Source organism: Mustelus asterias, chromosome 12 (genome assembly GCF_964213995.1).
Source record: "Mustelus asterias chromosome 12, sMusAst1.hap1.1, whole genome shotgun sequence".
Taxonomy (NCBI): domain Eukaryota; kingdom Metazoa; phylum Chordata; class Chondrichthyes; order Carcharhiniformes; family Triakidae; genus Mustelus; species Mustelus asterias.
The window spans coordinates 92171420-92183900 of record NC_135812.1 but is presented as its reverse complement, the minus strand read 5'-3'; the positions used below and the strand labels follow the sequence as shown (position 1 = coordinate 92183900).

The window sequence follows — 12481 nt, the reverse complement described above, 5'->3', positions numbered from 1 at the left end:
AGGCCGTGTTCTCAAAAATATAAATAGTAAATAAGGTGCTTTAGCCAAAATTGCGGCAGACAATTTGGGGCTTTGGTTAGCTAAATGTGGATCGAGAAGTGCAATAATGATGTAATAACTATTTAAATTCCACACAAATTTCTCATCATGATTGGTGTTCTAATCAATAGAAACATTGCTAATAACTAAAGAAGCTGTTTATATAGATATTTTCAGATTAAAAGTGTCTTGCTTTGCCATTAGTTTCCGTTGAAATATCAAATAATTGTCAACAATTTTTTTTTTTACTTTTTCATTTTTATGCCCACTCCTGCGAATGTTCCATTCAAGGTATCGGAGTGCTGTTAACATTGACAATCAACAAGCTTAATTGAGTTATTGTACCAAGTCAGTGTGAGGAGCCGCATTTCTACACAAAGTTAATCTGATCATTAGCAGCACTCTGGGCAGAACTTAGACCTCCCCACCCCTGAAAGGGGATGGGAGGTGGAAGGAGACATATAACTGGGTGGGAAGACATGGGATGGAGAGTCCCTCACCTTCCTGACTCTGATTAAGTCAAGCCAAGAGAAGGCCATGGTTGGCCTTCACACCCAGACGCCAATTGAGGCCCTCAAGTGGTCAAGGAGCATTTACCGACTTCATCCCTTTGAAATTGATATTCTACCAACGGTGGTTGGGGGAGGGAGGTCCAGAGGCGATGAGAGGACACAGCCAGGTATACCCTGGTGGCCTTCCTGCAGGCTCAGGGACTCTCTTGCTTGGGCACCTAGTTCTCATGGATGGCCCTGCCTGCGGCAATGTCCACCCTAAAGAAAGATACCACACACCTCCCGCCTCACCGGGCCAGAGTGACTGACCCCACCAGCCTGTCCCATTGATCTGTTCAGTGCAGCCTTCATTGATGGCTGCCTCAGGGCTGGTTGTAGTCCCAGCAATGCCTCCTACTCCTAATGACATTGCTGAGACGGAAGAGATCTTCATCGTTAAAGACATGGGAGCCCCGACACCCGGCAGTTAACTGGCTGATTGACATTTCATTTTTTTTTTCCTCTTTATTTAATTGTGGGACATGGGTGTCGCTGGCAAGGCCAGTGTTTGTTGTTCATCCCTAGCTGCCCTTGAACTGAATGGTTTGCAAGGCCATTTCAGAGGGCAATTAAGAGTCAGCCACATATTGTGGGGTCTGCAGTCACATGTCAGTCAGACCAGGTAAGGGTGGCAGATTTCCTTCCCTAAAGGACATTAATGAACCGGATGGGTTTTTACGACAATTGATAATACTTTCATGGTGTAACTGAATTCAAATTCCACCAGCTGCCATGGTGGGATTCAAACTTATGTCCTCAGGGTCTCTGCGTTACTAGTCCAGTGACAGTAGCACTATATCACCAATTATCCCTAAATCCTGTACTGTGTACAGTTCTGGTCACCCTATTATAAAAAGGATATTATTAAACTAGAAAGAGTGCAGAAAAGATTTACTAGGATGCTACTGGGACTTGATGGTTTGAGTTATAAGGAGAGGCTGGATAGACTGGGACTTTTTTCCCTGGAGCGTAGGAAGCTTAGGGATGATCTTATGGAGGTCTATAAAATAATGAGAGGCTTAGATAAGGTAGATAGTCAACATCTTTTCCCAAACATAGGGAAGTCTAAAATTAGAGGGCATAGGTTTAAGGTGAGCAGAGAGAGATACAAAAAGAGGGCTAATATTTCACTGAGGGTGGTGAGTGTCTGGAACGAGCTGCCAGAGGCAGTAGTAGAGGCAGGTACAATGTTGTCTTTTTAAAAACATTTAGACAGCTACATGGGTATAGAGGGATATGGGCCAAATGTGGGTAATTAGGACCAGCCTAGTGGTTAAAAACTGGGTGGCATGGACAGGTTGGGCTGAAGGGCCTGTTTCTGTGCTGTAAACCTCTATTACTCGATGGCTGGAATTTTACCGCCTCACCCGCCCCAGAATCGGGGTGGACGAGGCTCACAGAACGGAATTCTCCATTGGCCTCGAGTGGGATTTTACAAGCCTTGCCCGCGCGAGGACACAAAATCCCGGTGTATGACTCTAGTTCTGGAAATGGCCACACTGCGGTTGGCACGAGCTTTCAGGCCAGTGGGTGGGGCTAGTGCTATGGCCATTAAATTCAGCTCTGATTGAACAAGTGTCGGGGCTAATGTACCTGATCCTTCCCCAATGAATGCAGACGAACAGAAAAATTGGTTAAAAGCAAATTACTGCAGATGCTGGAACCTGAAACTAAAAGAGAAAATGCCTTTTAACTTTGACAAAGAGTCGTCTGGACTCGAAACGCCAGCTCTTTTCTCTCCTCACAGATGCTGCCAGACCTGCTGAGATTTTCCAGCATTTTCTCTTTTGGGAAATTGGATCAGCTCTCAAATGGGTGAGTGCATGGTTGATTTTCCTAAATTCACTGATGGAGATTTTCCAACTCCAGCCTGGTGGATCCCTCATGCCAAAAGCCAATAGACTCCGGCAGTACCAATAAATCCCTCTGACTATATCCAGCTGACCTGGAGAAGGATAAGAGCGTCTCTTTAAATAGATGGGCAGAAGTTGCTTTGAGCTTTTTTTCCTCCCCTCACTCGGTCCAACAAGGTAGGTAGAATTTTGGAATTAAACAGCACAATTAAATTATCTTCATGTAAACAAAATATCTTTCTGTTTAATTTTGAGATCAAAGCCATGCTTTTCTGCAAGGTTCTTTTTATTTAATACTTCGTTACCTCCATGAATCTGGCAACCTCCTCTTTCCCGCGTTCTCTTTTGCCCGACATCAACATTAATTTGTTTTGCAATTCCTTCAGTTCTGTCAGTGTGTATTTCTTCATTTCTTCAGTGCTCTCCTCAAAGAGGTTCAGCTGAAGGACATTTTCTAGCGACAACTAAACAAGATTATGAATAAATTCAGCTGAAACACAACACAATTTCTATTGAATACTCCAGGACATGTATATTTCACAGCAAATTTTGGTTTATGTAAAGAGCAGTATTGTGTACACCTTATTAAAGCATATTTCTTCTGTATAGCCAGAAGCCTATGGTAAATATATCTCTGGACATGATGGTGCAGTGATTAATCAGTGCTAAAATTCATATCATTGTCACTCTAAGTAAGTGCATAATATATAGGAGCAGAATTAGGCCGGTCGGCCCATCGAGTCTGCTCTGCTATTCAATCATGGCTGATAAATTTGTCAACCCCATTCTCCCGCTTTTTCCCCGTAACCCTTAATCCCTTTACCAATCAACAACCTATCCATCTCTGTCTTAAATACACTCAGTGACCTGGCCTCCACAGCCTCCTGTGGCAATAAATTATGTAGCCACCCTCTAGCTGAAGAAATTCCTCCTCATCTCAGTTCTAAAGGGTCATTCCTTTACTCTGAAGCTGTGCCTCGGGTCCGAGTCTCTCCTACTAATGGAAGCATCTTCCCTACATCCATTCTATCCAGGCCTTCATTATTCTGTAAGTTTCAGTGAGATCGCCCCTCATCCTTCTATACTCAATCGAATAGACTCAGAATTGTCAGATGCTCCTTATATGTCAAACTTTTCATTCCTGGAATAATTCTCGTGAACCTCCTCTGGACCCTTTCCAAGGCCAGCACATCCTTCCTTAGATATGGGGCCAAAATTGCTCGCAATATTCTAAATCTGGTCTCATCGGAGCCTTATATAACCTCAGCAGTACATCCCTGCTTTGGTATTCTAGTCCTCTCAAAATGAATGCTGACATTACATTTGCCTCCCTAACTACCAAGTCAAGTAAGTAAGAGTCTTGTGCAATGCAACGTGTATCTTGGTCTCTTGTACCCATGTTGAGCTATCATCAGTTTGAGATGATCTGTCTCAATCACTTGGGGTGGTGATTTGAGAGACAGCTATCTTGTGATCAGTGAGTGAACCACAAGTGGCTTTGACTAGGAATTCTATCCATGGAACCAGTGCTAACAGAGAGGGAAAGAGTGAAGCAAATTAGATAAAATAGAGATTAAAAACAGAAAATGCTAGATCTGGTAGCATCAAAGGTAACATCTTGGGTCCAATACGACTCTTCTGGTCCAACTCCTGTTTGATTATTATTTCAGGGTCATTGATGAGATCCATGATGGAATGGGTTAGCACACTGCCCTTTCACCATTAAGTGAATCCAGGGCAGAAATTTCCTTTTGACTTCTACCATATAGAAGGGTTGTATGTGGAATGACCAGGATGTCTCCACGGTAATCTCAACTGTTTATCAACCCAAAACACCAACTGTGTTAAATTGTGTTGCATCATCAACCACGAGCAAGACTGTGAGATAAGTTGCCATCTTCAGTACCACTGGTGCAGAGCTTTGTGTGGTGGGAGTCCATACCAGGAATTTGAGTGGGCAACATTTACCTCTGTATGATAACCAACAGGAGAAATGCAAGAATATCACACAGTTCAACAGTGCTTGTTCCTATACGTTTGGAGCTAAACGCACTGTTGGGTCAATGTAGTGGAAATCTTTGCTCTGCATTTGGCCTTTGGTATATCTGACCTGGTGAGTGTTGTCAGTGGGGCTTTGAATTCCAGCATTGTCCTGACCTATCTCAGAAAGCCTCACCCCAGCACAACCTCACCCTAAGACCAGCTAACTCAACCTTACCCAATCATCTGTGACGCTATTGCACCTTTAAGAAAGGTATTTTTAATCATGTTCTCTGCAGTTATAAGCAGGCACTGAGCTGTCTGCTTAGAAGTCCTGTTTTTGCTGCTTAAATGGTTTAAATGGGGTTTTGTTTATTGAAGTGTTGTGGGAAGATTGATTGACAAGTCAAAGTCAGGTGGTTCCTCCACAGGGGAATCCAAGGATTCACTTTCAGTTTTGGTTGGAGGGTGTTTTGACTTCATGCTGGATGCAGTGTTCTGTCTCTCGCTCTGGTGTTTTGGGAAGCAGTTCTGACTTCAAACTTGTCTGTGTGTGTCTCAAGAAAGCTGCAGAATCCAACCAAAGGTCTAAGTTCCAGCATCCCGTGAGCATTCTTATTTTCTGTGCTAAATCTGTGGCAGGTGTATGTTTATAAGGAGGTTTTGTTGTATTGGAACAGTATTTAGTTGTTAAGGTTTATGCAATAACATGTATTTTTTGTTTGTGATTGGTAAAAGCTATTCCTAATTTCCATTTTATGTATTAACTGTATTCTTAAATAAACTTTGTTTGATAAAAGCTCCCTGGTGGGTCATTTGAATCATACCTGAAGTGAAACATCTCAGGCTAACATTAGCCAAATTTAAATTACACAACTTATGATCCAGGAAGACTACTTAAAACATTGGAATTTCTGACCTGGATTATAACGCATCATCCCAAAACCACATAAACCAACCTCACCCAAGGACCACCTAAGACAACGTCACCCTAGGATTGCCAAACCCAATCTGACCTTACCACTGCTGAAGCCTCAAAACAGCGTCCTCTTACACTTTGGTTTTTCTAACCACCTGTTCAAATGCAAGTACCTTTTCTTCACGTGGTTGTTCAATGTTGCCCACTAAATAAATTCCTTTGTGATTGATGGCTTCTGCCAGGGACAGGGAGGACGTCTCTACGGATCCGTGACTTTCCCTCAGTGTTTTCAGCCAGTCCAAATAACGAGCGGAATCTCTCTGAAATAAAGGAATTAAATTTGGATCTCGCAGCTTTGCTTAATCTTGGTCAGTTTCAGAATTGAAACATTGAACTGAATTAATTTTGCAGATTCTCAATGACTGCATCTGTCAAAACTAAAACATTGTCAAGTATTCACCAATTTTTCTGGAAGTTTTGGATCACTTTTAAGTGCTTTTTGGATTTTGACCACCGACGACTCCAAGCCTTTAAAATCTGTGTTCCGTTGCAGTTCGTAAATGAAGGGAGAATAACCCATCACAGCGTCATGGAAACAGGCAACCCGATCAATTTCCATGTCATTTTCTCCAGCTGATATGGATGCCAGGTCTACAAACACTTTTACTTCCCTTAAGTCTGAGTTACGGAGAAAGACACAAGGGAAAAGGACAGCAGTAAGTTAGAACCAGTAAAGATGTGCCAAAATTCTATCTTTGACGGCGGCACAGTGGTTAGCACTGCTGCCTCACAGTGCCAGGGACCCGGGTTCGATTCCCGGCCTGGGTCACTGTCTGTGTGGAGTTTGCACATTCTCCCTGTGTCTACGTGGGTTTCCTCTGGGTGCTCCGGTTTCCTCCCACAGTCCAAAGATGTGCGTGCGGGTTAGGTGGATTTGCCATGCTGAATTGTCCCTTGGTGTCAGGGGGACTAGCTCGGGTAAATGCATGGGTTATGGGGATAGGGCCTGGGTGGGATTGTGGTCGGTGCAGACTCGTTAGGCCGAAAGGCCTCCTTCTGCACTGTAGGATTCTAAGATTCTATCCACAGCTGCAAAGGAAACCCAGAATTAAATGCAAAGATCACATAATGATATTTCTACTTACTTGTCAAAGCTCCTTTCACCCAGTTTACAAATGGCTGTTTTTGAACAAATTCCTGTAAACACTTTATGCATTCCGGAGTAATTTTCACCAAGAGGTTTTTGGTCTCAATTAAATCTTTGTCGACGTAAACTAGAGAATGTGCTTTGAAAGAGTCTTCATTCTGAATAAAATAAATATCTGTTATTGACTGAAGGATGTAAAGTTTCTGCCCAAAATGACACTGGGCAATTTTACCCCTGATCTAATTGTGTGATTCATACTGAATCGTCCATGTAAATGGCTACAAGTGTGAAAAGGTAACACATACTGCTTACTAATGATCATTTACCTTATGATCAGTAAATTATCAACAGTGCTTTTTATTTTCTTCCTGCTAGTGAGGAAGGGCATTTGGCATTTCATAAATTATCAATACAAGACAGACCCTACAGCAGTGGTTTTCAATGGTGTGCCACACTGGTGTGCCGTGAAAACTGTCCAAACGTGCTGTGAAGCTTTGTGCTAAGGTAATGAAAATCAATGTAAATCAAAACATACTATTTCATCTCAAACAATATTCAATCCAACCAAAATTACAACTCATAAAACTCGTGAAAATTAATCATCAAATAGTCTAAAAGTGAAGTATCAGCCTTTTGCTTCTAAAACGTGAACATTCTGAACGCAGGTGGCCAAAGGGTGAAATGGAGGTCACGAGATAGTTTTTAACCAGTCGCCATAGAAATCAAGCAACGGCGTTTGCACGCTTTTTTATTGATGGTAAAACAAGACAAACTGAGCCAGCAGATGCAGCAAAATTGAACGCATCCACATTTCTTTGCTGCGTCTATTTTAAATCCCCTGATCTGAGAAGAAATAGATCAGTTTGACGCCTCCGCTTATTCAATTCTGAACCCGAAAGGGTGAAATTCAGATGCTTGAACCGAGTGGTGTGTGTGGAACAGATTTAGGGCGATGAATAGATGGAAATAGTTGAGTTGGGCAGATTTTGAAAATGTGTCTGTGCTCGCTGTCGTATTCTGTGCTGGATTTGAAGCACTAATGCATCCGGTCCTTAGTTAGCTTGCTGTATGCACTATGCTGCAAACCTCTCTAGTAAGACCGTAACCATAGTAAATGTAAATATGTGTGACTGTTATGAGCAATCGATTCAGCTGAAAAAAAGTGGGTGTCCTGTGGAATTGGTTGTCCCATTGAAGTGTGCCATGTTACTGAAAAAGTTGGGAACCGCTGCCCCGCAGCCATCTTAGTGTTTGATTGGATCTGAAATGATTCCAGAATTTTTGCCTCCATTACGCCTTCTGTTGTTTACATTTAATCCTTCTCCAGCAAGCATATCACAATAATATGGTGAATCCCTTCGATATTTGGAGAATGTGGAGATCTCCTTCAACTTCAATGATTATCGTTAATTCAAGAAACAGCAAAGCACATCCGTCCCAAACCAAAAGCCGAAACTAACAGCCAGCACTAATACCGAAGGAACAAAGTCAACAGCCAGTCCCATATCTATCCTATTTTGGAAATAAAGGCCTAAGATGCCAATTTACCAGTGACCGCATGACAAAGAGTTACAAGCTCATATACTTACTATCTTTGTCAGGTTCTGAATTTTCCCGAAGTCACCCTGCAGCTTTAACACATTCACTATGTCTTGAATTACTCGGGCAGAATCAACAGCTAGGTGAAGTGCAAAATATTGTTTGATCTGAGCAAGTCGTGTCTCAGGCAAATCCTTTCCTTTTACTGCTTTGAACATGTTGGATAACTCATTTCTTATTTCATCAGGCTGCACCCGGCAATGGAAAAACATCCTGTCAATCTCCTGGAACGTTATGGTGCCTTGATCAGTGCTTTCGCACAGTTTTGTGAAGTCAGTCCAGCAATGGCGCCAGATGATGAGGCATAGCTTGTCGAAAGTGACTTCCACAGATCCAAATTTTTCTGCCGCTTGCAGCCAGCAGTTTTGAAGAACTCTGCTCTCTCTGAGCCTGTGCATCATCGATGCCATCTTTTTAACATCACCACTCAGGTTAAAATATTTAACACAGTGAGTTGACTGAGTTTTAGAGTCCTCGACTGTCCAGGGCTTTGTTTTCACGAGCTCATCGAGTCTCATGGATTGGATATTGGCCTTGCACTTTTCTTCAAGGTAAGTTACATCAGTGACTGTAAAGCAAGCACAGGTATTTCTTTAAAAGCATTGGTTATGAATAGATTTGAGGAATATTGCAAATATCTAGATTCAACAAATTAAGATTTTAAATCAGTTTAATTTCCAGTTCAGGCAACATTGTTGAGAACTTTAGATCAGTATCTACAATTAATCAGCAGACCTTCCAACAGATACTTCTAAAAATAAGTTATGTGTAGTTTTCAATCCAATTATTATTAACAGTGGGGGGCATGCAGCCATAAAATGAAAACTAACATACAAAACATTTTAACTAAAATGTTAATCACTGAAATTAAAGGGCATTTGAATTTCCAATATTTTGCTCTGTAAACTTTGAGTCCCTGTATGGTCTTGTGGCTGATGTATTATTTTAAATCTTGTTGCACCCACTCCATGTCCGTCTACATCAACGAGGAAGAAGTGGAAATGGTGGAGACCTTCAAGTTTCTAGGTATTCAGATCACCAACAACTTGTCCTGGTCCCTCCATGCTGACGCTATAGTTAAAAAAGCCCACCAACACCTCTACTTTCCCAAGAGGTGGAGGAAATTTGACACGTCCGCTGTAACTCTCATCAATTTTTACAAATGCACCATAGAAAACATCCTTTCTGGAAATAAATGCTGGCCAGTCAGCGATGCCCATGTCCCACGAATGAATAAAAAACAAATGTATCACAGCTTGGCATGGCTCCTGCTCTGACCAAGACCGCAAGAAGCTACAAAGGGTTGTGAACGTAGTCCAGTCCATCATGCAAACCAGTCTCTCATCCATTAACTCCATCTACGCTTCCCGCTGCCTCAGAAAAGCAGCCAGCATAATCAAGGACCCCATGCACCCCGGACATACTCTCTTCCACCACTCTCTTCCACCTTCTTCCGTCGGGAAAAAGATACAAAAGTCTGATCACGTACCAATCAACTTAAGAAAGACTTAAGAAAAACGTCTGAAAGACGTGCTGGTTAGGTGCATTGGCCATGCTAAAATTCTCCCTCAGTGTGCCCGAGAGAGTGTGGCGACTGGGAGATTTTCATAGTAACTTCACTGCAGTGTTAATGTAAGCCTACTTGTGACACTAATAAATAAACTTAAAAAAAAGAACAGCTTCTTGCCTGCTGCCATCAGACTTTTGAATGGATCTACCTTATATTAAGTCGATCTTTTACACCCTAGCTATGACTGTAACACTACATTCTGCATCCACTCCTTTTCTTCTCCCATATATACTCTATGAACGGTATCCTTTTCTGTATAGCGCACAAGAAAGAATACTTTTCATTGTATCCCAATACATGTAACAATGATAAATCAAATCAAATCAAATCCTTTCAAATATCAAGGTATTGAGTGGTCAACCAGGACACACCAATGCTGCGAAACGTGTCTTTCTGGGAAAAATTCTGATCCGTTAGCCTACAGCTTGCAGGAAAATGACAACCCCAGTTGTTAGTGAACACAAGATGACTAATCTTAGTTGATGATACAATAAATTGTCACTTTGCCATTTAGACCAAAATAATACCATAGCATGGTGGCACAGTAGTTAGCATTGCTGCCTCACAGAGCCAAGAACCTGGGTTCAATTCCAGCCTCAGATCATTGTCTGTGTAGAGTCTGCATGTTCTCCCCTTGTCTGCGTGGGTTTCCGCCAGGTACTCTGGTTTCCTCCCACAGTCCCAGGATGTGCAGGTTAGGTTGATTGGCCATGCTAAATTGACCCTTAGTGTTGGGGCATCAGCAGGGTGAATACATGCTGGTGGCACAGTGGTTAGCACTGCTGTCTCACAGCACCAGGGACCCGGGTTTGATTCCCGGCTTGGCTCACTGTCTGTGCGGAGTCTGCACATTTTCTCCGTATTTGTGTGGGTTTCCTCCAGATGCTCCGGTTTCCTCCAACAGTCTGAAAGATAAGCTGGTTAGGTGCATTGACCATGCTAAATTCTCCCTTGGTGTACCCGAACAGGTGTGGCAACTAGGGGATTTTCACAGTAACTTCATTGCATTGCAATGTAAGCCTACTTGTGACACTAATAAATAAACTTAAAAAAAATAAGCGGGGTTACGAGGATAGGGCCTGGGGGGGCTGTTGGCAGTGCAGGCTCAGTGGGCCGAATGGCCTCCTTCTGCACTGTAGGGATTCTGGATAATAATTATTATTGAGCCAAAGTTGGAAGCACTCCTTTTTATGAAAACCGTTTCTTTCCCAATGGGTCATGGGTATTTCATTATGATATAAAAACTACAATAATGATAATATTTCATTTTACTTCATAAAATATTGATGATTGGAGTTTATGTAAAAAGTAGCTTGTGAAGAATGAACTGGAATTTTTAAGCCACTGGCACAAATGACAATTATATTCTCAACTAGCATTATAGAATGAGACATCAAAGAATGAGGCCATTTGGCCCATTATAGCTGGGCTGGAATAAATCTTCAAAAAGGTCATAAAAGAACTGAAGTATTTCTCATGGGGAAATTTTAAGCGCAGTAAACATGCCAGTATTTTCCTTATGAATTCAAAACAATATGTGCTTATATCAGAGTTTATAGAATGTAAGCGGATATTATAGTGAGCAGTAATGCAGATTATTCCTTTGGATTCTCGACCTCAATCACTGGTAATTATCAGCATAAAAATGTAGCTTTATTTTTGTTTGAAATATTCATGTATCATTAATAAATAAACTATCACTGAGGATTCATCTGGTCTACACTTGTCTCATTTGTCAAACAGCTATTTAAGTAACATGTACACCATCTTCAGAAAGAGAAGTTTGAATACTGTACCTGTAATAGTGTCACAAATTTGATGAATCATATTCATTAGTGATTCAATGGATTGTTTCTCACTCAGAAAGGCATCAAGTTCTGCTCCTCTCTTTGATACCAGTTTTCCAGCATCAACTTGAAAGAATTTCTTGCTCTGATGCTCTGGGAGTTTCTGTTCTGTAAATGAAGCACGCACCATCAGTTTATCACTTGTTAGGAAAACAGAGGTAGTTTTAAAGGATTTATATTTGTCTCGGTAAACATTACAAATAAGGTATAGTTTTAAGTGAGTTTAGTGTTTCAGTGTAAGGAAGGGTAAACCCAAAGTTAGATTCCTGATGGACAAAGGTGTTTGTACGTGTGAGGGTTTTTGATTTCAGATGAAACTCTGCTTCCATTGTGCTTAGAGAGGGTTACATCGTGAAGAATAATTAAAAGCTTACAGAAGGAGAAATTGTTGCTTAGCAACTGGGGCCCTTTAAAGGTTAAAATGGCTTTCCAAATTTAATTTTAGCTGAATTTGTTTGCAGTTGGTTTAGCAGGTTAGAGGGGGAACATCTCTCTCAGTTTTGCTAGAAAAAAACCCATACCCTTGAGTAATGGTTAAGAAAACAAGTGTAGAGCGCTAAAGTTTAGCTGGTTGAGGAAACTAGAAAAATTAAGAGACACTTCCAAGAAGCCCGAGGTTAACTGTTCAGTAAAGACAGGCAGAGCTGAGAAGACGGCTGATGTAAAGAGATGGCTGCAGTGATCACAAGTGGGAAATCATACGTTTGATGCCATTTTAATAGCCTGGGAATTATTGGTTAAAGTAATTGTGAAGAGAAAGAAATCCTGAAGAGGGAAGGTGTAAAACCTGTAATCAAATCTTTGATGGACGCCTCTGAGGGAAAGCCTTCTTTAAAAAAAGATTTGAACATGTGTCCTTTTGAAAAAAATAATTGAAATCACTTGCATGGAAGCTGGCGTTTGAGTGAGGCAAATGGCTCAGAGTACAAGTGGGGGGGAGGAGTTTTGGAGGAGAAATCCAGACATTCAATTGGGT

The 12481-nt window shown here is 41.6% G+C and overlaps 1 protein-coding gene across 2 annotated transcripts in view; it reads right to left on the bottom strand.

Moving 5' to 3' along the window:
• Positions 1-12481, bottom strand: part of LOC144501703 (E3 ubiquitin-protein ligase rnf213-alpha-like) — a 181837-nt gene that overhangs the window by 96037 nt on the left and 73319 nt on the right. For both annotated transcript variants that reach the window (XM_078225645.1, XM_078225646.1), the window contains exons 23-28: positions 11455-11613; positions 8079-8656; positions 6488-6647; positions 5803-6020; positions 5516-5662; positions 2749-2907 (exon numbers count right to left, since the gene is read on the bottom strand). In XM_078225645.1, the coding sequence (XP_078081771.1) occupies positions 2749-2907; positions 5516-5662; positions 5803-6020; positions 6488-6647; positions 8079-8656; positions 11455-11613 (1421 nt within the window). The remainder of the gene's footprint in view (positions 1-2748; positions 2908-5515; positions 5663-5802; positions 6021-6487; positions 6648-8078; positions 8657-11454; positions 11614-12481) is intronic.